Source organism: Lissotriton vulgaris, chromosome 2_1, assembly GCF_964263255.1.
Source record: "Lissotriton vulgaris chromosome 2_1, aLisVul1.2, whole genome shotgun sequence".
NCBI classification, from domain to species: Eukaryota; Metazoa; Chordata; class Amphibia; order Caudata; family Salamandridae; genus Lissotriton; species Lissotriton vulgaris.
Window position 1 is genome coordinate 648405062 of NC_141687.1, and position 25835 is coordinate 648430896.

The 25835-nt window shown below is 43.3% G+C and overlaps 1 protein-coding gene across 1 annotated transcript in view; it reads right to left on the minus strand.

Annotated features, from left to right (window-relative positions):
- Window positions 1-25835, minus strand: part of VPS13C (vacuolar protein sorting 13 homolog C) — a 2437235-nt gene that overhangs the window by 2316736 nt on the left and 94664 nt on the right. The window contains exon 3 of the mRNA XM_086955811.1: window positions 13766-13808. Within this exon, the coding sequence (XP_086811937.1) occupies window positions 13766-13808 (43 nt within the window). The remainder of the gene's footprint in view (window positions 1-13765; window positions 13809-25835) is intronic.

A 25835-nucleotide genomic window follows, 5' to 3' on the forward strand; every position in this document is an offset into this window, starting at 1 on the left:
TAGGAACTACACAACAGTAGTTTGGCAACATATTAAAAAAAACATTTAAACTCACTTTAACCCCTTGCATGCTCATGACGGAGCCGCTCCGTCATGAGCATTGGCTGAGCTGTACGCATGACGGAGCGGTTCCGTCATGGTCCTGCCTCCGCGGGGCCATGACGGAACCGCTCCGTCATGAACACAGCGCAACCGCGGCTCGTGACGGAGCGGCTCCGTCACGAGCATGCGGCCGCCGCTCTGCCCCCCCCCCCCCAGCGCTGCGGCGGAATTGCCGCTGCAGCGAAGGGGTTAACAGTATTGAGATTTAGTGACCACGGCCATTACGATGCGATGCTCATAATCCGTTTGGTAGCTCATAGGCAATGGGTGCAGATGGTGGGCACACTGCTCATGCAGCCACCAGAGAAAAAGCAAATCAGATCACAGACTTAGCTGAAAAGCCATTGTCTGAGTGGGTATGTACTACACAAAACACCAATAACCTTTTCTAATCATTTTAAAAACAGACTATTCATGTAGTATACTGGCATTAAATTTACCTAAGAAGTATAGAAGACTGTGCAGACGGCTGAGCTGGCACAAGAAACCATTGACCTATCTAACCCGTTTATGCACACTATCCTACACAGGGACCAGGTGGTTTTTAAAGCACATACCATGTGCACACACTTGATGCACATCCTTAGATCGGTCAACAGAAGTGCACTAACTTTTTATGAACCTCTTTTCAAATGTTGTCCTGTATGCACGTTGTGAAAGTTGAAGCCGTTTTAATATTTGTTAAGCATTTGACTAGGACGTAAACCCGCTTAAACTTTTTTGATTTCAGGCTGTGGCTATAAATAAGGCCATGTACCCGAGGTTTCTGGGTTCGAATCAGGCTGCTACTTAACTCAAACATTCGACCTCATAGAAATCAGTTGTTTTCCTAACAGGTCTCTTACTCTGGAAAGGTGAAAATATGCATCCATCTACACCCATGACAGTACTCCCAGGCACCAGTCGCAGCTTTCCAGTCGTCCCATTAGGAATGTCATACACCAACCAATGTCCCCAAGTTGGGATGTCTCCATATTTTTTCTTTTACTTCACCACAGGAAAACCATCATCCTTCCTTGTGAAAAGGTTTCCCTACATTACCCCGAGGTTTGGGGTTATTGCATTCCCATTAGGTGCTGGGAGAGGAGCTATGCCAACCCTTTGCTTGAATATATCTGACCATTTCCAGGGTGGGAAAAGGTATGAGAGTAGTTTATGAATGCCAATAACCTCTCCATTTTGTGGCCGTTGACAAACTCTCAAGGCAAACCAAGCCTTAATCTACACACCCACTCTTGCATTTGATTAAATATTGTAGAAATGAACAAGTGTTGGCACACAATTACACAATAGGAAATTTAATTATGCCTGCTCCATATTTTTTGTGGTTGCTGGACGTGTAAATTGAGCTATTTATGCCATCAGCAGAAGTTCAGAGCATTACATGTATTTGTGAATCTGGCCTAGTATGTATGCCACCGAGTCAGTGATGCTTGTTGGGGAAGTGAAGATATTTCACAACATGCGAGTTTCGTTTTGCTTTGGAAGAGTCATGATCACAAGTAGAGGGCTGAAAAGCTAGCCAGACGAGTTAGTGTCTCCGGGGCTTGGTTGGGAGAGAAGAGTGTGAAGGGGAAATATGCAACTGTGATGGTTTTTGAAAGGCGATGAAACGGAGGCAGAATCTGTCATATGTCAGACGAAACCAACTTTCAAGGGAAACTGCTTATGTATAAGCTATTTCTGCTCATGGGAAGATGACGAACCCCGTTGAAATAGGTACAGGATCGTCTTGTTTAGCTTCATACTAGCGGTGCTGGTTATTTCAAAAATGTATCCGAGTTGTAATCATAGGCAATTCTGAGAAAGCGGCCTTTTGAAATTCAACGAGGAACAATAGTTTGTAGAGCACAAAATAGAAAACGGATACACCATAGATTAGTTTTTGATGCATTATCCCACGCTCCTTAAATGAGCGAAAATATGTATGTTATTTGCCATTGCAACAATTCACTTAAGAGACGGTATGTAAAGCATTGAAAAACAGCAATACATTAAATAATCAAGACAAAACACACAATAAAAATGCCGAACCAATTTATAAAACTAGGAAATATTTTTATCTTTAATATGACACCAAAATGACAAACAGCCGATATAGGGAACCAGAGATATACATTTTTAAAGATTAAACTCTTACTAGTGCTTAAAAACATATGGTGCCAACTTGGGACATTTGGTCACACTTGACCAGGAAAAGGTCAAAGTTTGAGGTTGACCGTAATAGAGCCATGGTCGCATACAATCAGTGGGAGGCCCCAGTCAAAATTTCACCTTCGAAACGTTTCTGGAAGATTTTCTCTAGATGGCGAGCAAGGCACTTTTGTCAGGCCGGATATGCAGCCAGCTTGGTTCAGCGGAGTGTCTGGTCAACTCCTGGAAGGCTTGAGCTCCAGAGCTTTCAGCGGGACGAACATGAAATCCAGACTAGGTCGCAGTTGAAGGTAGCGGGCTTGACTCTAGACATCAGATCCGTCAACTTATGGAGCTTTTTCTAAAAGTTGCTCCAAGGTGTCCAAACTTCTGGAACTTTTTCCTGTAGTTCATCTTGATGGTTCCAAGTGTCCAAAACACAAATCCAAGCGTCTAGAAACTCTGAGATGGTCCTTGGAAGTTTGGGACTAAAATTCCCACAACGCAGCTGGCAAATCCTTAGAAGTCCATTGGACGCGTTCAAGGCTGGGGACTTCTTGGGAGAGATGGTGCAGAGAAGCTCTGTTAACCTGTTGGTTTCAGGAAGTCCACTCCTTAATCCTTTTTGAAGCAAGGCAAAGTCCTCAGGGCTGTTGATCCAAGAACGCTGCAGGAGCAGTCCTTCTGATTGAAATTCTTTGGGGTTCAGACCTTGGTTCCATGGGGGCAGTCCTTCTCCTTGTAGTTTCAGGCAACAGATTTGAGTTGCTATGCATCTCTCACATATTTATTTAATGAGCTGGGGCGACAAGCAGGAGGGCACCCCTGTCCAATGAGGACCAGGGTGCCACCCAAAAGCAGGACAGCTTCCTCTAAAGTGTGGAATATTCTTGTCCCAAAAAAGCACTGCACTATAAAAATCAAGATGGAGAATTCCGCTCCTGGAGAGTAAGACCTGGCTAAACCAATATACTGGTGTGGCTCATTTCCATTAACGCTCCCCCTCCAGGCCTTCTCCAAATTCCATTCCTAGGCCTGCAATCTAGCTATGAGGTACAGGAAGAGGGGGAAGGCCTGGCATTCCATACTGTTCTGCTCTCTTTGAAGCCTAGTTTGATTTACCTAGCTCCCCCCCCGGGCCTGTTCTCTGCAGCGGTGCAGGCCACTTATAACCTCATCAAAGCATTTTGGCTAAGTCTCAACCTCTTTTCTGTATTAATTATGATAAATTCAAGAGTGGCAGGTTGTTGGATTTATCATTACCAATCTTAAGTCCTTGAGTGACATTTATAGCTCCTTCCTAGCAATATTTACACTTAATTTAAATATTCCAATGTTAGCCTATGGGGCTAAGTCTCTACAGTGGGCAAAACCACAATTGGCAGTTTATTCCTGCACCTAAAAAAGTGTGACTCTCTAGAGCGATCCTTATCTAAATATGCTGCCACTACTGAGGGCTTGTAGTTTTAAGGTGCAAGATTGTACCCAGTAGAGCGGTCTTCTGGCTTCCCTGTGTAAATTAAGTCCAGAGTCTTGGGATAGAAGTGAGACCCCTTGTATTTATTATGTTTTGAATGTTTGGGAGGATAGTGATAATAACCTTTGCAATAGGTTTTGGTGGTCATCAAATCATGAACAAGTCATAACTATTTTGAGAACACTACATATCCACCTGTCATTAGAGTTCCGCAGAAAATTCACAAACATCTACTTATGTAAACTGATGATTGCAGGATGGATGTTGCCTACAGAAGACAACCACATCGCCCATTGCCGCCTCCCTTGCCATTGTTTGATTCCAGGTATGTCTGGTGGGAACACAAAATATTTTCTACCAGAGCAGCCATTAGCAAGATGCACAAGGTTATCTGCATGAAGCAGTGACCATTGCATTGCCTTCTAGAGAACGTGCCATCTCAGACTTCTCGCTGAGCAAATCAAGTAGGTAGGCTTACTTTCATAAAGCCATTAAACACTGTTCTACCCCCAGGACACAACACCTCATTTTGCAGATTAATAAACAGTCTGTTATAAACCATTGTTTTTACACTGTCTTATACTGTTGTAAGAGTTACCAAACATCAAGGCTCTTAACAGTTCAGCTAGATTTACTTCTGAAACTTCCATAAATATCAATGCAACACAAATAATACAACAGACCGGCACAACCGACATGTGTATATATTCAATAGATATTTCAAAGAGTATTTACATTTGGCTAGAAGACACATATTTGAACTGACAGGACGTTCAAGATTGCAAATATAAAGTTTCTGCTGTCTCCAAGCCTTCCAAGTATGATTTTCAATACTAAATTGGAGAGCCACACTCAAAACTCTTTACATAACTTGCGGGCCTTCAACCTGGACCACGGCCCTTAAACTAGTAATGGTTTCAGGCAATAGGATATTCGATTTCTTAAAAGCATGCGCAGAAATATAAAATGCGAGTCCTCTTCCCACACAAATTACAGTTACATAACTCCAAATGAGTGTTGCATCGTTGAAAAATAAAACTTCTGAAAGGGAAGGTCCAGAGTCTAAACCGGACATGAATCAATTGTGAGACAGGCTTCTATCCTGCAGAAACAAATAACACGGCCAAAAGTTGTGGCATGCATCGATATCAACCCTTTCCAGAAGCAGTCTAAAACCAGTATTAAGTCCTATCTAGGTGTTTGTTCTTATTCCCACTATATATTTGGTAGTCACATGATCCCGGGAACTAGAGAACCGAGGCTGTTGACTGGTGTTATCCAGCCTCAAAATCTCTAGTAAACTAGAATGAAAAATTATTGGAAAGGTTTTGGACAATGTGCAGATCCAGAACGAAATGTTGCTTAATATTAGCTAGACGGGTCATTTAATCTACTTCATATTCATGTCTCGGGTGAATTATAGGGGGTCGACTGTAGTAAACTACAAATACTTCTTGGAAATGTATTTTGAGTAGCTCATATTGTAATGACCCACAGCTCAGCTCCATGCACATTGCTTATTTCTATCTTAACACAGAATGTCTTTAAATGCATGGATATTGGGGCTGCCCCAGATTTAAAATTATAGTCCAATAAAAAATAAACTGCAATTAAAAGGGATTATATTGTTGAAATATAATACCAAGTAGTTTGATTCTTCTGCTTATTTTAATATTATAACTCTAAGGCTAACATTCCCTTTTATAGGTTGCATCCTTCCTTTTAGCAGGATCTCAATTTTTCTCAGCATTGATTCGGAGATCTTTTGGATATAGAACTATCCAAAAGCCCATAGCAATTTCTGACTGACCAGTATGGTTCTTACAGTGACAACCGTGTCGACAGCATATAAGAAGTATTGGCATTAGAGCACCATTTAGATTGATGCTGTGGTTTACATGGCAGTAAGGTAAGTAATGCTTCCATTAATCTCAGCCACTGATGATCTCTTGGGCCACATTCAAGTCCATCACGCTTTGCCGATTATGGCACTCTAGACAGGCAAATCAGACATGGTCCAGCCCAAACAGCCAGACCATGTCTCCTCTAGGGAGAAACACATGCAACCCCAGATTGGCTTTGGTCTACTTGGGTCTTGTCAGTGAGGTGCAGTTTAAGTCTTATGTCACAGACCCACCTCTGGGCATAGTTGTTGCACACAGCCACATCCTAATTGATGAAAATGTTAAAAGAGCACAACCTTGCTGGACCTCTTTGTTGACCTCAACATAAAATGTTCCAGATCGTAAACATTATACATAATTAAGTAATAACAAAGTAACTCGCTTTTGGTGTGACACTTACAAACTACTCCATTTTGATCATGGCCAAATAATTATCACAATCATGGTTTTCTTCACAAACATTGATTCACCTCACCATCTTTTTCATGATTGCATTGTTGTGATATTGTTATTTTTGTTGCAGGTAAGCATGGGCGGAAAATCCGTTTCGCTCGCGGATTTTGCGGATTTTCGGTAAATTCGCAATCCGCGAGATTCGCGAATCTCCCGCAAAATCCGCAAATCCGCGAGCAGCGGATTTTATGGCTTGCTCGCACTGTTCGCGTGAGTTCGCGGCTTCCCAGTACAACTTCGCGCCCCGCGAATAAGTGCAAAATTGCAGAAATACGATCTTAGCAAAACTGAAACTACTTACCAGGTTCAAAAGTTCAGGCTCATCATTAGTAGCCATTTCCTGTAGTGCTTCCTGAGGGGCCCCTCCAGAGTTCAGTTGCCAGTTGCAACTATTATATGACCCTGCTCTGAACCTCAGAATAGTTACACATATGCCACAGCTAAGGGAGACAAGCAGGAGCCAGGCTGGAAGTTCAAATCCATTAATCAGCCCCTAATTCATTATTGTCAGTTGGGGCAGGGCAGATGTTGTAACTAATTTTGCAACAATGAAAGCACTTAGCAAGTGCAAAAGATCACTAATCAGGAAGCACTAAGGAAGCAGGTGCCAGCTAAAAAAATATTCTGTGACACATTAATCAGCCCCAAATTAATTCAGGTCACTTGAGGCAGGGAAGGTGTGCTTGCGTTGCCACAATAATGTACACTGACTGTACAACCAGAGGGTGCTGTGATGAAACAGAGGGTGGCATGGGTGGGCCAGAGGGTGGCATGAGTAGTCAGAGAGTGGCAGTGGTGACAGAGAGTGGCAGTGATGAAGAAGAGTGTCCCAAACAGGCTGGACACGTAGAAACAACAAGTTCGCGAAACTTGCGACCCGACAGGTAAGTTCGCGTTTTGCGAAATTGTACAAAACCCTCGCAAACTGGCAGAAACCCGCGCAAACACAAAAAAAAAATCCGCAAATTCGCGAGAATTTGCGGATTTTGCGAATTGCGAGTTCGCAAATCCGCAAAATTCGCGAACGCGAGATTCGCAAAATTCGCCCATGCTTAGTTGCAGGATTGCGAGGAAGTTATCAATCATTTAGTGAACAGAACAATATATAAAGTGGTAACTATTTACTAGGTGTTGTGTTTGAACTTACTAGCATTTAACTTACTGTTTGTACTCTAAATAATTTAGCATACTTACAACTCTGCCCATGGTTCTGTTAGGCGTGTACTATAATCCTTGACATACTTTAGAATGCTTATTGCTCCCTGGAAAGAAGCTGGATAAGAAAACAAGTTACTTACCTGTAACTACAGTTAACCAGTACTGGTATCTTTCATAGATTCACATGCCTGAATCATTCCCAGTCGTCGAGGCGGGAGTCCCACGGTAATAATATATACAATAGCAGTGCCTTAGAAAATTATTTGTAGTAGGCTGAAAAGACTATAGGCCCAACTAGGCCCAAAACTTAGCAGCCTATCTACCTCATTATGTAAAAAGGACTGAAAAGTAGTCCCAACCAATCAGCTGACAGCACCCTCTAGAACCTTCCCAACAGAGGCAGTTCTCCTCAGATTTTCCCAGCACAAGTGAGAAGTATGTATCCCCAATAAAAAAACTGCCCTGCCGGGGAGGAGGGTGGGTGCATGTGAATCTATGAAAGATACCAATACTGGATAACTGTAGTTACAGGTAGGTAACTTGTTTTCTTATCCAGTATTGGTGTATCTTTCATAGATTCACATGCCTGAATCAGAACAGCAAGCAGTAAAGTCATATCTGTCGTTAGCGGAAGGTGGGAGACAAACCGTAATTGCACATATCCCCCCACACAACCGGAAGGTTATAGAGCACTAAAATGTAAGTATGCACACATGCAGAAGAACCTTCTTATACTATCATTCATAATAAAGACTACATTTGATAAACAGAGCATTATAGTAAACCATACATCTTTACATAACATCCATATAATGTAAGAGACCTTTGAAAAGTCTAACCTTAATGAAGAAGATGCTGCAGCACCGCCTCTCAAACTGCTGTATCATCCTGTAATGCCGACTGCAAACAGTAGTGTCTTGTAAAAGTATGGACACTCTTCCATTTAGCAGCTCGGCAAATGTTCTCCAGCATGACTCCAGCAATTAAAGCTGTCGACGCCGACATCATTCTGGTGGAATGCGCTCTGACTTTTCTGACTAAAGGTCTATTAGCCTTTTCATGACAGAATTGTATCACTGAGGATAACCATCTAGCCATGGTTGCTTTAGTTACAGCTTGTCCTAGCATGACCTGTCCATAAGCAACAAATAGCTGGTTAGATTTTCTTATGTCCTTAGTTTGTTGAAGGTAAAACGTTAGACATCGTTTGACATCAAGAGAGTGGAGGGCCTTCTCAGCCGGTGTGACAGGATCCGGGAAAAAGGTTTTCAACTTTACTGGCTGGTTTAAATGAAAATGAGACGGTACCTTTGGTATGAATTTCGGATTGGTTCTCAATGTGACATAATCCTTTGAGAAATGTAAGAAAGGTTCTGAAATGGTGAACGCCTGAATTTCACCAGGTTAAGAATTTCAGTTCAGCCTTATGGATAGGCTCGAACGGTCTCCTCATTAATTGGGACAAGACAATATTGAGGTCCCATTCGGGAGGCGGAAGTCAAATTGGAGGAAAGGCTCGAAACAATCCTTTCAGAAATTGTTTTATCAGTGAAGATGAACATAGTGAAGGCTTGTTCGCACTTCTTCTGAATCTGGATATGGCGGCAAGATGTACCTTAACAGGAGAGAATACCAGACCCGCCTTGGCTAGAGAAAGTAAGTAAGTAAGGTAGAATATCCTCAGGTGGAGCTTGAAGAGGATGAATATTATTTGTTTCGCACCAGCAACAAAAGCGTTTCCATTTGAAACGGTACATTCTGATAGTACTCTGAGCACGGGCTTGAGACAGAATTGCTCTACAGTCTTCAGAGATTTGGAGATCTTTAAACTCTAAGAAGTCAGGAGCCATGCGTGCAAGTGCAGCGATTGAGGATCTGGGTGCAGAATCGGGCCTCCTTCCCTTGACAGCATGGAAAGAGTCGGTTTGAGACGAGTTGGAGGTTGTTGAGATAACAGGAGCAGTTCTTGGAACCAGTACTGTCTCGGCCAGCGAGGAGCAATGAGGAGAAGAGTGCAATGTTCCCTCTTCATCTTCTGCAAAATCCTTGGTATCAACGGTATCGGGGGTAAAGCGTACGCATAGATTCCTGACCATCTCATGGACAGGGCATTCCCTCTTGACCCCCGTTGTGGAAATCTGCTGGCATAGAACAGGCATTTGCTGTTTTGTCTTGTCGCAAACAGATCCAGAGTTGGTGTGCCCCAACTTTGAAAGAGTCTGTTCACCTGTTCCTGTTATAGCTCCCATTCGTGGCAGCCTGTGAGGGATCTGCTGAGGTTGTCGGCTAAGGAGTTTTGAACCCCCTTCACATGCTCCGCTCTGAGTGTTATTCCGTGCTGTATAATTCACTCCCACATCTCTTGAGCTTTCAGCAATAGGGATAGAGATCTCGTTCCTCCTTGCTTGTTTATGTAAAACATGCTGGTGGTATTGTCCGTATGCACCAATACTGTTGAATTTGCAATTCTTGGAAGGAACGCTTGCAGAGAAAGGAAAATGGCTCTTAATTCGAGACTGTTGATGTGCTTCTGCCGATACTGATAAGACCATCGGCCTTGAATCTGGAGGTCCTGAAGATGACCTCCCCATCCCTCCATTGATGCATCTGTAGTCAGAACTTATTCCGGGATAGCCTGAAGAAATGTGAGGCCCGGAGACAGATTGCTTTCTTTCGACCACCACTGGAGAGCTTGTCTCATTTTGGGTGTCACCTTTATGCGATCGTCGAAAGATCCTCCTAGTTGTTGCCATTGTTGTTGTAATCCCTCCTGCAGCAGCCTCATCCTGAGTCTTGCAAAGGGAACTAGGTTGATTGCTGAAGAGCACATCCCTAGGAGAGACGCATACGACCGGACAGAAAGCTACTTTTTTACGAGATCTGCTTTGCCAGTCTTCAAAGTCTGTCCTGACGCTCCTGAGACAGAAATGCTTTGCACCTTCGAGTGTCCAGAGAGGCTCCCAGAAAGGTTAATACCTGTAGGTGCTGTAATTGTGACTTTTTCGCATTTAGAGTGAGGCCCAGGCTTGAGAATAGACACAGGGCACTTTTGACTGCTTGTCTTGTGATCTGTTTCGATGGTCCTTTGAGCAACCAATCGTCGAGGTACGGGAAGACCTGTATTCCCTGGGACCTCAACTCTGCAGAGACTGGGGCCAAGCATTTTGTAAATATTCTTAGTGCAGACTTTAGCCCGAATGAAAGCACCTTGAATTGAAAGTGGACGCCAGCCACTGTGAATCTGAGGTATTTGCGATGTTTGGGGTGTATAGGAATATGGAAGTAGGCGTCTTCCAAGTCCAGAGAAGCCATAAAATCGCCTTCGTTGAGACAATTGAGCACATCTGCTAATGTCACCATGCGAAAACTCTGTTTCTTCAAGAATTTGTTGAGCCTGCGAAGATCCAAACTCAGGGGCCACTCTCCCGATTTCTTCTTTATCAGGAAGAAGCGAGAGTAAAATCCTCTTCCCTTCTGCGAGATTAGAACCTTCTCTATCGCATTCTTGCGAAATATGTTTAAGGCCTCCTTAAACAGTAAGTGAAGACGAGGGGGAGGGGGACCCTTGGGCGGAGTCGTAGGCGTTTTCTTTAGGAATTCCAGAGTGTGCCCTTTTTCCACCAATTCTAGGACCCACCGGTCCGATGTGATGTTCCGCCAATTATGGTAAAATGCAGAGATCTTCGCGCCCACAGGGAGGGAAGGATGTTGGACTGGCGTCCGGCAAAACTCATTGACGCTGGTTTGAGTCTCGTCCTTGATGGCTTGCTCTTAGTCTTCCTCCCGGACGAGAGAAATTATTGGAGGTAGACTGACTATATGATGACTGGTAATATGGTTGCTTGTACTGTTATTGGAATTGCCGGTTCTGTTGGTTATGGTAACTTCCTCTAGAATAAAAGCCACGACCTCTTGCTCCTCTAAAAGAACCTCTCTTGTACTGTAGAGTACCAAGCGATTTTGCGGTATCCGTATCAGTTTTGATGGCAAGCAAGGCGTCATCTATGTGCTTACCGAAGAGGGAGTCCCCGTCGTAAGCCATATCGAGGATTTTTGTTTGAACCTCAGGTCTGAGGGATGTTGCTCTAAGCCAACCTTGGCGTCTGAGCACCACAGCGCCCGCTAACTGATGGAAATTAGTATTTGCAATGTCCAGGGCACAATCTATTATTTCAGAAGCTGCTCTTTCTCCTTCAAGCAGTATCTTACGTGCCTCTTGTTGACGGTCCTCCGGTATCAACTCCAGGTATTCAGACAGCTCCAACCACATCTGTTGGTCATAACGGGCAAGAATCGCAAGAGAATTTGCTGCCTTGATAGAGGATGCAGCGTTATGGAAAAATTCTTGCCTATTAAGTCCAATCTTATCTGGCGGCGTTGAGATTGGAGTGGACGGATTCTTGGACCTCTGTTGTGCGGCTTGAGACATCACAGAGTCCGGGCGAGGGTGACCCACCAAACAAGATTGAGTTTCTGGTGGAGCCCTGTACTTTTTCTCTATACGAGGAAGGACTGCAGGGATAGAAGCGGGTGTCTTCATAATCTTTATACCTTCTTGCCAAATAAAGTCTATAATGGGTATGGCCCTTGTGATCCTTCTATACCCTTCTTTAAAATCATGTAGGAAACAATCCGACTGCTCAATGGTAACTGGCAGTTCAAACCTTGTAGCAGCCCTTTGCATGATATTTTAAAAGCCTCCAATGTCCTCCGGCGGAGAATCAGAGGGCTGTGGCAAAGGAGGTGAAGGCATGGGTATTACGTATTCATCCCATGGATCCGTAGGCGTGTTGTCTTGAGGCAGCTCACCTTCCTCTCTTCCATCTTCATCCGAAGAGGAGGTATCCCCTTTGTGGCGCGGGTTCTTCAGTGTGTCTTGGTGACACTGGAGGCTGCGGTGGAGGAGGTGCAGGTACGTCCGCTGGTACCGGAGGTACTCCTTGCGTGGACGGTGTCGGTGGGAACCTCTGGCGATAGTCTGCCAACATAGCTGGCAAATCCTGTATCAAAGAAGGAGGTAGAGGACTTGTCTCCTCCGATCGTGGAGGTCTATATGGTTGTCTATAGAAAGGTGTAGACAATTCCTCTTGGTAGTAATGCTCTTGCATATCCTCTTCGTCCTCCTCATCCTGGCATTTTCTGTGTAATTCGGGTGATGGCGAGCAATCCCAAAGGGACCTTCATTATCTCCGTCATCCTCCTCAGAATCCTCTTCTTCCACATAAAACTCTAAGATCTGCGATGGCAGCAGTGGGGAAATATTAGAGTAGTCCTGCCTATGATCGGTTTTGAGCTGGATCTCCCCCCGTGGATCTGTAAACCTGGCCCGACCCATTGCGGCCAGACCCGGCTATCATGGCTTGTAAAAAGTAGGCACTCGGGGAGACTCCCTTCCACACGACGTGCAGTGAAAATCTGAGGAGAACTGCCTCTGTTGGGAAGGTTCTAGAGGGTGCTGTCAGCTGATTGGTTGGGACTAATTTTCAGTCCTTTTTACATAATGAGGTAGATCGGCTGCTAAGTTTTGGGCCTAGTTGGGCCTATAGTCTTTTCAGCCTACCACAAATAATTTTCTACGGCACTGCTATTGTATATATTATTACCGTGGGACTCCCGCCTCGACGACTGGGAATGATTCAGGCATGTGAATCTATGAAAGATACCCCAAACCTGGATAAATCAAAAAAACGTTTTCTGCAAGTCCACCTCAAATCTCCACTGAAGTTGTTGGTGATGTTTGCTATATGTACATCTCCCCGAACGGCAAGAAGCTTCACAGTAATGGAGCAAATGCATTTTCTGATTTGTAAAATTAAATTACAAAATTAACCAAGCACTGACAAGCCAAAATGCGTAGCTTGTATTTAACCCCATGGCTGCTAGGCGTTTTCCCGTCCTGCGCTGGGTTTTATTATTCTTCATTGTTTTATGACGAGCTGGCCTTGTCATCCGCGCACGGCAGGTAAGCGCCATGACGAGCCCAGCTCGTCATTAGCCTCGAAGGGGTTAAAGTCTCCAAAACACTGTTTAAAACCTGCTCCAGTAAAAAGCAAAACAAACTATTGGTTGCTGAAGACGTGGCCAAGATGTTAATGTTGGGTAGTAGTTAAATGGACATTTGAAATGTAAAACAGTTTTCCAAGCTTTTCAATTGCAGCACTACAGAGGGATAAGGGAAATGCATCAAACTCCATATAGCGTGATGTGAACGAGTGGCATCCTATTGCAGGACCCAAATTCCTATATATATATATATATATATATATATATATACAAAGCAATCGTAACAATGGGTATAGAACACAACACAACATGTTGGAGGCAGATTGCATGAGTCTGAATTAGTGAACTGGCCTCCATATTGAAAACCAATATGCCATCAAAAGAGTGTCAAGGTAGTTTTTCCTACTTCTTTTATTTAATTTTTTTAACAAGTCAAACTGCTTTTTATGCTCAAGCACAGTCGAATCCCATCCCATTTTTCCTGCAGTTTACAATTGTTGTATTATAATAAGCGATAAAAAATAATCTTACTTACCGATCTGACCAAACTTGACTTTGAATGGAACATCCAATTCACTCTAAACAAAATATAAAAATTTCATCTATTAGAAACATTTACACTAAAAGGACATTCAATTAAATAAATTATTATCACAAGGCTCCAGAATGTTTAACATTCATCGGTTATAAATATTGCTATTATAGATGTATTTTTTAACTCATTGAAAACAAAGAATAATATCAGTTCAAGAAATATACAAAATAATCAGACGGTACATTTGAATACGATTGACTGGCTAGTTACATGTAGATGTAAAGTTGATAGTTGAGATGAGGGCTACTTATGGAAATAGGTATACCAGAGCATATATTGATCTTACACATGCTGCAAAGTTTCTGAACGAAGATGGAGAGGTTTTGGATTCAGCTTGCTCTGAAGGCTCCAGCTTATAGTAGAGGGTCTTGAACATGGTCTTAATAGCAGCCAGGCTGTATACAATGATGAAAGGTGAGATGTCGAAGGGATGTCTAGGTTGCGGCGTTGATCACTACCAGACTACAGTAATAGACTAATATGAAGACTTCCAAAGTACAATTCCTCTCTACTCGGACAACCTGTAAAAGTATATATGACTGAGCACAGCCTTTGGCAGGCCCATAGGCCTTGCCATGCAACCAGATGCCCTAGCGCTAAAACCCAATAGGCTGGTCAAATGACATGACCACCAGGTTCTCAGCGAAGGGTGTGGTAACAAGCCTGTACTTTCATTCTCAATAAAGGGATGTGTGAAAAAATCTATCTTTGTTAATTGATGCCAATGATGTTGTGACTGGTAATGCGATATGTAAGGTCTCAAAATGAGGAAATTGATGATTTATTTTCTGATAGCGTCCGTGCGTACAACTAAATGTGCTTCAAATACACAAACTAGCAACCCTCTGCAGGCCAGGCCCTGGCGACAGCCTTAATTTAGTCTGCAGATGTAGTGGGGCCCCATTCGCAGACTATTGTTTTCGCCTCCCTCATCATGGAAGTGCTGATCAACTGTCCACTCACCCATGCACTGGTAGAGTGGCTTTTGCTGCTGATGGCTGTCCCAACATCCCACAGGCATTCACTTAGTGCATTCCAGAACAATTAAATCTTGCTAAGCAGCATTGGGACACCTGTCAAGTATTTATTGGCACTGCTTGCATCAGTGTCATACTGGATAAGGGTAAAACAACAGTTTGAATGATCTTCTGACCCTTCTGGGATTAACTCAAGCTCTCATTTTAAATATAAGCCCGCCAATGACAATGGGTGGATGCCAGGCTCTCAATGATATTGGGAGGCCACATTCATCAAGTTTCACAAGAGTCCTGTCTTTGTAGGAGGAGTTGGTCAATTAATTTTGTTAAATGGCCAGAGTATGGCTAAGAAACTGACAGGAGGATTGGGTCTAACGGCCGAAATAAAATACGACCCCTGGCCCTTGGGAATGTTCAGGGAGCTAAACAGTTTTTTGAAAGGGAAAGGTTTGAGTTCCAGCTGATAAGACTTACTCTGGCGCTTAGCAAAGATGGAAAACAAGTACATGATGGTGATCCTGCAGCATCAGTTCTGCTCCATGGCCTTGGGCAAGAACAAGCATTTTCTTAACACCCCACCAACAGGCTGATGGGAGACTGAGCACCAACCTTTTTTTTCTTCTTTTTTTTATTAACCTTATCCAGCTTTAATATTATGACCGGGGGAGGGGGGTATGGTAATCACGCTGCAGGGAGTTTAGCCCCTGTTCATGATGGGGACCGATGTAAATATTTCCTAACAAGAGGAATTGGTTTTGCTTTCTTAACTTGGGTGTTCGGCTGATTTGCAGCTAGTCTATTTCATCATCACACTAAGGCAAAGATAGAGGGAACTCTGCACCTTCCCAAACATTTTGTGAACTTATGCCAGATCTTAAAACACTATTTCTTTTTATTATTATTAGTAAGTGTGTTCTCATCCCTTTTGGGGTATGCGCTTCCTGTCTCCACATAAACAACTGACCTATTCTGACCTTGTAAAGGTTGATGGAATAAAAATTATTAGCTCCTTGTCGACAATCAGATTGAATCTTCTCTCATCCAAATGTATTGAAGCGGTAAATAGGTAGTATGTCTGTAGAATCCAATGTGAATATTCATTAGAATTCATTAGAATTTTGGTTCTCAAAGCATTTAGAGTACTCAACAGTTAACATACTGCTTTTTCTTTGCTTAATATTTCAAACACTACTTTGCAGATTTCGCTCAAATCACAAAATACACTGAACATTAACCAAGCATGACACTAATGAAAAATATAGTATAAATTTGGTAGGTAGTTTTTGCTGTCTTTGAGAAAATGTTCCTATGAGGTTTTGAATGTAAAACACATGTTTGGCAACATCCATGAAGTTCGCTCTCTGTTGGACTTGGCCCTCTCTGCAGGCCCCCCCCCCCAAACAGTTTACACCAAATTGGAATAATTAATATATTTATACATCCCTAGTGAAGTGGTATACCACATACCCAGGGCCAATACACAAAATGCTATGAGCAAGCCTGCAGCACTTATTGTGCCACCAACTTAAGTAGTGCCTTACAAAACGTACCAGGGCTACCATTGCAGCTTCTGTGCAGTTTTAAACTGTCAACTTGAATTGGAAAAGTATACCTTTTGTTATGCTTAAAACTCCCTTTTTAATACATTTAAATCACTCCTAGGGTGGGCCCTAAACAGCCTATAGGGCAGGGTGCATTTTATTTAATAAGTTGGACATGTATTTTTCAGTTTTACATGTCATAGTAGTGAAAAACTCACATTTGTCAATACAGTGGGGACTACCTCTCTCATACAATAACATTGGGCTACCTTATTACATTTAACAGGCAATATCTTTTGTTTGAGAGCAGTTGAAATGTTGTTTGGTTTCTAAGGAATCCTAATTTAAAATCCTCTTTAATGATGAAGTAAAATTATAAGTCACAATTCTTAAAATGCCACTTTCAGAAAGTTACAAAAAAAAGGGGGGGATAGGCCCAACAGACCGGTACCAAGTAGGGCCTTCGTATATAATTTGAACAATGAATTACTTAGTATCCTTGTCACTTGTACCATTATTTTTAGACAAACCACAATATATTCTTTCTGTGATTGGGTTATTTATTCACCCTATTTTTTCAAATTCTTATTTTTTGGAAGGACTTTGGCCTTCTCGTAGAAACACAACAAGTTTTTGACATATAATATATATATTTACATATATCACAATTTACACTTGTACTTACAACAATATACAAGACCAATTTTTGATTGAACCATATACTAGACTTTTACAATACTTTTTACAAACAAGACCACATCAAAACTAACCAGTGTGGAACAAATACTCGAATTTGAGTTCAAATCTTATGAAGTGTTTTTCACCCTTCAAAATAAATTTTCAGCTAAATGTGCCCTGAGATCCGAGACGAGACTGAGACCAACCTGTTCGCCGATCTGCCCATGGTGCACCGCCAGTTGGCCTGACTTTGTAGTATCTCCACTACGTTCTCCTCTGCTGCAGTAAATCTTTTTCAGTGGTTACTCACAGACGGGGTATGCGGTCTTGTGGAGTATGTTGCCTTGTCTGCTACAACCTGAAACTTTGTTCCGATGGAGATTTACTTCCAAAAACGAGTCCGAGAACGAAAATAGAAATCTTCACCGCGACTTCATCAGCAGCTCCCTGACAATGACACCTCCTCGTCGCACAGTGCCGGCTGACTTGCCCGGATGAACTTTACCTTCTCAGACATTTTTTTCTTCAAAATTCTTCCAAGTCCGAAGGTAAGAAGAGATCTAGCCCAATTCCCTTTGTCTATTCGAACCGCACTCCATAGTGTTCGGATAGAACTTTCGGCTTTATCCAGGTTTTGAGCGAGTACATGTCAGTGGTTGCCGCTTTGATATTTTAAGCGATACAAAAGGGGATGATGGACGGAGCGTTTGAGCAAATCAAACACTCACCCCCAGTCAACTGATCTGGGTTTAATCCATCACCATTCTTTAGCTCACTCAGCCACCCCAGTTTAGACATGGCCATATGCAAATCAGTCTGACCCTGTGCCGCATGGGAACAGTGAAGCCCAAACTGCCAAGCCATGTCTTCCCTGGACCGGAAACAAGCATCCTGGGACCGGTTTCGGATTCATAATCCTCATCAGCCAGGCTATCTTGAATCCAGTGGCCAAGTGAGCAAGAGACTCACGTCTGAGCATATCCTGCCACCTTAGGGCGAACAAAGCGATACAAAAGGGGATGATGGACCGAGCGTTTGAGCAAATCAAACACTCACCCCCAGTCAACTGATCTGGGTTTTCAACAATGCTGGTTGTATCGCTTTGTTCGGCATAAGTTGGCAGGGAATACTCAGACGTGAGTCCCTTGCTCACTTGGCCACTGGTTTTTACCAGGGAAATAAGGGGGGGGGGGTTCTCCAGGGAGGGGGGAGGGTGCAGAGGGGGGAACACATGGGTGAGGGAGCAGAAGGGAAAAAATATTCAAAAAAAGCATTTGAGTCACAATTTAGTCAAAGTCTCTAATGGTTCTTTTTTGGTTTGTTGTCGGAACAGGATAGGTCCGAATGGGTTCTGGGGCATCAACCCCTTTATGTATCTACCATGAAAACATTAAAATGTCTGTCTTGGAATATAAACGGTTTACGAGTCAAAAGTAGGAGGGAAAAAATTCTACAATATTTAAAAGACTCACCAGCACAGATATTTATTCTTCAAGAAACCCATCTAGTAAAAAACGAAATAGAGGATATGTGTGGGAAGCTTAGGTGGGTGGAACACTGCGTATGTTCATGCCAGACAGCTAATATTAGGGGTGTGGCCATTATTATAAAAAAACAAGCCAACGTAATTGTTCAGGAAACGAGAACCGATTCGAGTGGCAGGTGGGTCATAGTGGAAACTCAGATAGAAGATGTTCCCCTGACAATTATTGGGTACTACGGGCCCAATCAGGACGATCCATCAACGCTTAAAACCATTTTTTTGAATCTTTTGGAGTTTCCAGATTCAACTATTCTAGCTGGAGATTTTAATATTGTTCTAAATCCAAAATTAGATAAATCAACAAAGAGAAGGGCAATAGTCCCCTCAAAATCTAGAGTTTTCCTAAAAAGAATGATGGAACAATATGATCTCAGTGATATATGGACAGAGAGATCAGGTCCAAAGCTGGGGGTATCTTTCTATAATAAAAAATATAGTCATAGGTCTCGAATAGACTATATTCTGATTAGTAACGATTTGAGAGACCGCACATTAAACGTGGACTACATAACTCCTCACTTGGCAGACCACGCGGCTGTCTGGATAGACTTGAATCTAGATGGACGTCAACAACCAAGGGTATGGCGTTTGACCGTACACTTCTCCTAGACGCAGCAGTAACTGGCTTTCTTATCCAAGAGGCGAAAGCCTTTTTAGATATTAACATTGGCTCAACTGACATCATGGTGGTATAGGATGCCTTAAAATCTTTCTTGAGAGGTCTGATTACAAACAAAACGGTCTATAAAAATAGACAATATAGACAAGAGATTAGCTCTGTGGAGTCCCAAATGAAGTTATTGCAGGAAAATATTAATCGGGTATCGGAGCAGGAACAAGAACTCCAAGAGACTTTAATTGTAGAATTAGAGACCCTAAAGGCTGAATTGGAAAACAGAATTCAAACAAGAATCTCTGATAGATGGGAGGTTAGTAAGCTCGCCCACTTCGAATATGGAGAGGGGGCAGGAAAGTTATTAGCCTGGAAAGCCAGAACGGACAGAGTTAAAAATCATATTAAACAAATTGAGGAAGAAGCTTCCAAGTAACGAAGAGGAGATGGGAGAAATATTTCATGCCTATTTTGAAAAGTTATATAAAGATGATAGGGATTTAGATCTAAGATCGGCTCAAGACTGGTTAAATTCCATCAATTTACCCGTACTGAGTGTAATCCATCAGGAAAGTATGGAGGCAGGAATTTGGCATCAAGAGGTAATGGAGGCTCTTCAGGATAATAGGAAGGGAAAGGCTGCAGGATGGCCTTCCTGCGGAGTTATATAAGGATTTGAGTGAAGTAATTACTCCAGTTCTGGTTGAGGTTTTTAATAAAATCCAGTTAGAAGGAGCCCATCCACCGGCAACCTGGTGAGAAGCAAATATCATCTTAATTCTCAAACCAGGGAAACCCTCCATAAAATGTAATTCATACAGGCCGATATCCCTGCTAAATTCCGACTACAAAATGTTCTCAAACATTTTGGCAGGGCGACTAGGGAGCATAGATGGGGAAGTCCTTCATTCGGACCAGAAGGGATTTATAAGGGGGCGAAATCTTTTTGACCTGACACGACTTTATTGGAGCGATAGATTTTGCATCAACCTTTTCGCTACCCCTAGCAGCAATGACATTGGATGCAACTAAAGCTTTTGATAGAGTGGATTGGAGGTATTTGGGGATAGATTTGGAAAAGCTAAAATTTGGGCCAAATTTCTGCTGTACCATCCGCCTTATCTATAGTGAACCATCTGCCAGATTGGTGCTAAATGGTAAAACCATCAGACCATTTAAAATTGAAAGGGGCACGAGACAGGGCTGCCCCCTCTCCCCTCTCCTCTTTGATCTCTATATAGAGCCATTTGCCCAGCGACTTCGAGAGGATCCAGCTATCGTACCATTTAAGTGTGGCTTATGCGAGAGGAAGGTAGCCCTGTATACCGATGACATCCTGATTTTGGCATCAGATCTGGATTCCTCTTTCTCCGGGTCATTGAACTTGCTAGGGAGTTTGGCCGGGTATCGGGATATGAGGTCAACGAAGATAAGACCGAGTTGATGACGTGGAACCTGCCATTGTCCCGATACCAAACCAGGAAGGAGCTACGTTATTTAGGAATAAGGATAGTCCCAGAGATAGACCAAATACCTCAAATTAACATTAATAAAATCCTATAGGAATCTCAACATCTCATGAATACTTGGCTACATCTACCTCTGTCTATATTAGGCAGAGTAAATCTTATAAAGATGTCCATCTTGCCGAAAGTTACATTTTTATTTAATACCATTCCTTTGAACTTTGAAAAAATATTAATTGATAAATTCCATAAATCCATAAATTCCTTTCTTTGGGCATCCAAGGCTGTGAGAATATCTTGGAAAAAGTTGAGATGGAGGAGGGAGAAAGGAGGTCTGGCTCTTTCAGATATTAAATTCTATGCTTGGGCCTTTCAGTTATCATACTCCAGAATGCTGCTAAAAACTCCTGATGCATCAGGAAGAGGCAAAATGTGTATGGCAATGTTGGAAAAATCAGGGCTTCCTCGAGAAGGATTTATGTTTAAATATGGAGACAAGAAATTTTTTAAAAAGGTCAGACTGAAGGTCCTAAGGGGTATGGCCCAAAATTGGGCGAAGTTAAACATCTAATAGGCCTTGATTACTACTCTAGGCTCGCATCTATGTGGGACAGCCCGAGAACCCCTAGCTGCTTGAAAGACCAGTTGGCAGCCCCTTTAAAAGCATCGGGCGTAGTAGTCTGGGGGGATCTTGCGGTTAGTGGTTCGCTATTGCCATGGGCAACTTTAAATGATAATCTGGTGGGGGGTCTGTCATGGTTCAAATACTTGCAGCTACTGAGCTGGTCGCAGAATTTGAAGGTTCCATTAGGGAAAGGGGACCCCCTGGAAGACCATCTAGTTAATAAACCAGTAGAGAAGAAATAAATCTCCTTTTTCTATTGGGCAATGGAAGTGGCTATTGATGGTGAATTTAAGTTAGCTGACCAATTAAGGGGGAGGTCCTTCCGGATACTGATTCTGAGTCCCTCTGGCGTTCCTCATATACCATCCTCTTTTCGACAGTAAAGCCAGCATAGTTGAGGAGAAACCACTTTTTTACATCACATAGGGCATACTTATCCCCGGCAAGGCTCTCTAAAATGTCCAAAGGCCACTTGGCCAAGTGCAAAAAATGTAACTTGGAGAGCGCTCCAGACACATATATGTTTTGGGCCTGTCCCCTATTGAGGGAATTTTGGAGTAAAATTGAAGCCTTGTTGGCATCGATTCTGGGTTACTCGATACAGGTCTCCCTAGAGAATATCATTTTTGGCATCTGGAGGGACATCAGTGGCCCAGAGAGAGACTTCCTATTCTACGCAATGCTTCTGGCCAGACGGGAAATTTGCAAGAAATGGGTTGAAACAACACCTCCCACGTACACGGAGTGGCTATCTTCCATATATAAAACTTCAAAAACTGATTTGATTAGGCTGAAAAATTCAAAGAAAAAGAACATATGGAAAAAATTGTGCAATTGGACAGCGGTCTGATCCTTTTTTTCTTTTTTTTTTTGCTTTGTTTCCTATGATTAAGCCTCGAGGAAGCTCTTAAGCAGTGTCTAAGCCTGTAAAGACCAATGACATAAGTCTGGGTTAAGCCCTGAAGAAGAGTACAATCACCTTTCCCTGTAACAACAATGGGAGGATAGCTTCTGGATTGGAGTGGGTGTGTTGCTGGTAGAGCTGTGGGGTAAGATCGAATTGTGGAGCATACCTCTCCGACTGGAGAAGCAGCAACAGCCTATGGATTTCAAGAGAGCTATGGTTGGAGGCGAATGAGGAAAAAAAATTATAAATAAAAAAAAAAACAATGTCTCTTTTGTGATGGTTTTAATATTTTTATAATTGTTTGGGGATTGTCAATGTGATTTATTCAGATTATCGTGTTTTTAACATTTTTTTATATTAATTACGTAAATAAATGTGAATATTTTCTTATAATTGGGAGCTTCAACTTTGATGTGTTTGTACTTATAACTGTGGGGGTTTCCTATTTTGGCATTGGTATGGATGCAAGGTTGAATGGAAAGTATTTATGGTGGTTGTGATTGACATTGATCCAAGGGAATTTTCATATTACACTGATAGGTAAGGGAAACACACTCTCAAATGCCAGACTTTACAAGGAAATGCAGTTGTGGTTGAAGTTGCAATTGTTAAAGGTTTGTATTGGTTCGAAAATCAGTTCAATTACACAGTATTTACTTTTGGAATACTTTTACTTTACATCGACTGCCCGGGGTCTTATGCCTACATACCACACAGGAATCTCAAGATACAAGCTAAGTAAGACTTTAAAAAATTTGCAGGGTAGTTACTTTATCTCCATACAAAAACAGCAGTTCAACAAAACATTTTAGGAACAAAAATTTGTAACATTGGTTCCTATGCCAGAAAAATGGTTATTGGTTTCACAAGTACTATACTCAAGAGTGGGAGTTTTGGGGGTCAGGATCAAGGTTGCCCAACGTCTAGGTAGGCACTCAGTGCTAGGGCTGCTGTGTGCAGAGTGCCGGGTGCCAATGTTAGCCAATGGGGATAGGGGGCACCTCGGTTGGGGGCTGCTCACAGGCATGCCATTCGGTCTTGGGGGCCAAGTTCTTAGGGTTACGGTCAGGGCAAAGGGGGTCCCAGGGCAGCACCAAGTTCAAACCACCAGCAGCGCAGGGGCGGCCAGGTGCAGGGTGCTTAGGAGCTGTTAGGAGCCCAACTCCATCCTATGGAGGTTGCCTGTGTTGGATTTTACTGCAGGGTTGGTCCAGGAAGTCTTCCATAAGGAATCAACAGCTGGGCAGGTAAGTCGAATGGCTCAGGGTGTAGGAGCACCTCAGGTCCTCTTCTCCAGGGTGCACGGCGGCCGGATGTAGGGGTGCCTTTTGAGGTCGGATCTCACCTTACCGGGCCACTCACAGTTGGGGGAGGGTGTCTCTGTGCAGAGGCAACAGGCGGCATTGGGGAGTCATGGAGGGGTCAACTCATGGTGGACTCAGGCACTGGAGTGCTGGTGGACCTCGTTGGGTCACTTGGAATTAAGTCGAAGGTGACCGGTGCAGAGGTAGTTTCAGGCGTCGGGTTTCTTCATCCTCAGCTTCCCCTTTGTGGACCCAGCCCATCCTGGTGGAGGAGGCATGACTGTTCTGCCCAGGACAGTGCCGCTGAGACTTTCCTCAACAGGGAGCCAGTTCACCTTGGGCCCTTGGGGATAAGATACTTCAGGACACAGCAAAGTCCTTTCAACCAGAGGACACAGCACACAGCAAAATCCCTTTAGCCTTTCCTTGGTCAAAACAGCAAACTGCAGGTCAGCCCCAGAACACACAGCAAGGTTCAGTCCTCTCCTTCAGTCTATTCAGTTGTTTCTTCCTTAGTAAGTCATTCTCCAAAGTTCAGGAACTTCAGCTCTTAGAGTTATACCCCTCAATGGCTTAGAAATCTTTGTGTTTAGGAGACACTGACCCCTGTTCAAACCAGCTTTGGGTGCCCCCCGGCCAGTGTCACCTTCTTCCTTTGATTAGTGGGGGTCTGGATTCTCAATCATTCAGCAGGATATGGGACAATTGTTTTATAGCAGCAACCCAGACCTCTTCACCTCTAGGGGCTTCTCCTCCCCCTACACTCCAGATGCAGGTCAGCCTGTTGCAGTCTTACCTCCTCCCCTGGGTCAAGACATTCCCCAAATCCTGTCGCTTTCAAATCCAGACAGTCAATCCACAGCCAGGCAGAGACACACAGAAATGTTAGAGCATAAAAACTCAACCACTTCTATAAGAGTGGCTTCCAAACACACAAGGCAAAAACCAGCTTCATAAAAAGATGTGTTATTACATTGAGAGTTCAGGTATACTAAGCTTCACCTTTCCATCTTAAGCCTTTGGGAAGATAGGCCGAAAAACATATTACACAGCCTTCCCATTCTATCCTATGGGCAAGATGGCCTTTCCACAGTGAAAAACTAAATGGAAATTATTTCACGGTTAGGACATGGCACACACCTTAGTACATGTCCTACCTATTACATGCAATGCACCCTGCCCAGGGGATACCCTGGACCTACCATAGGGGTGTCTGATGTGCATTGAAAGGGAAGGGTAAGGTATGGCAAGTGAGTGCACTTGACAGAATGACATAGCAGTTTAACAAACTGCGCGCAGGCACTGCAATGGCAGGCCTGAGTTCCCTTTTTAAGGCTACTTGTGTGGGTGGCACAGTTAGTGCTGAATGCCCACTAGTAGCATTTGCATTACCAGCCCTGGCACACAGTGCACTTTACTAGGGACTTTACTAGTACGGCAAACATACCAATCAGGGACAGCCAATTACCATTACACTTTACACAGGGAGCGCTTGCACTAGGACACTGTTTAGAAGTGGCAAAGGGTCTAAAGCATCTAAGTTGGCAACACCAGGTCAGAAAAAAAGGTCTAGGGAGCAAGCAAAAAGTTTAGGGACTTTAGCCAAAAAGGGCCAAGTCCTACAATGATAAAGACTTGATTGAGTCTGCTGTCGCTCCAACACCCCAAGGAGAAGAGACCGCATGGACCAGTGCGACTAGCCCGATGCCAGCAGTGGACGGAGGCATGGAAGGATGGGGAAGTTCTGGCTCCTGGCTGATGGGCAGAATTTGGCGCAGCCCCTTACCTAGAGGTCATGTAGGAAACAGAATATAGGCACATGACCTCTGATTGTCTCCTAATGAGTGGGCGGTGGCAGGGGAGACAGTTCCCTAGGAGGTTCCTGCATACATATGCAAAAATGTACATATGTGGAAGACAGAAGTGTGGGGATTAAGGTTGTCAGGAGAATGAGGGAGCAGACCTCTAATGTAGGAGCATTTAATATAGTAGTAGAGGCACTCTCGACGATTTGCAGGAATGGGAATGAGGTGGTGCTGTGATCTTTGTTGATGGTTTTGGATGTTTTTCATGGTCTTCTGGGTGGGAGGGAGGGAAGAAAAGGACTAGGACTAAAGGACATTGGGTTACGTGCAGAGGCTTTAGAGATACAACTGAAGTAATGTTGGACTGATCAAGCAGCACGGGGAAGACTGTGGGCCTAAGCAAGAAAATATAACCAATTAGCCATTTATGCCCTGTGTAATGGTGGCATAGGTATTTGCAAGAAGGCTTGGATTTGGGGGAATCAGTGTTAAGGTACTGGGATGGATAGTGCATCATGTCTTTTCAGCTGCTGGCAGTGCTGTGCAAGGTA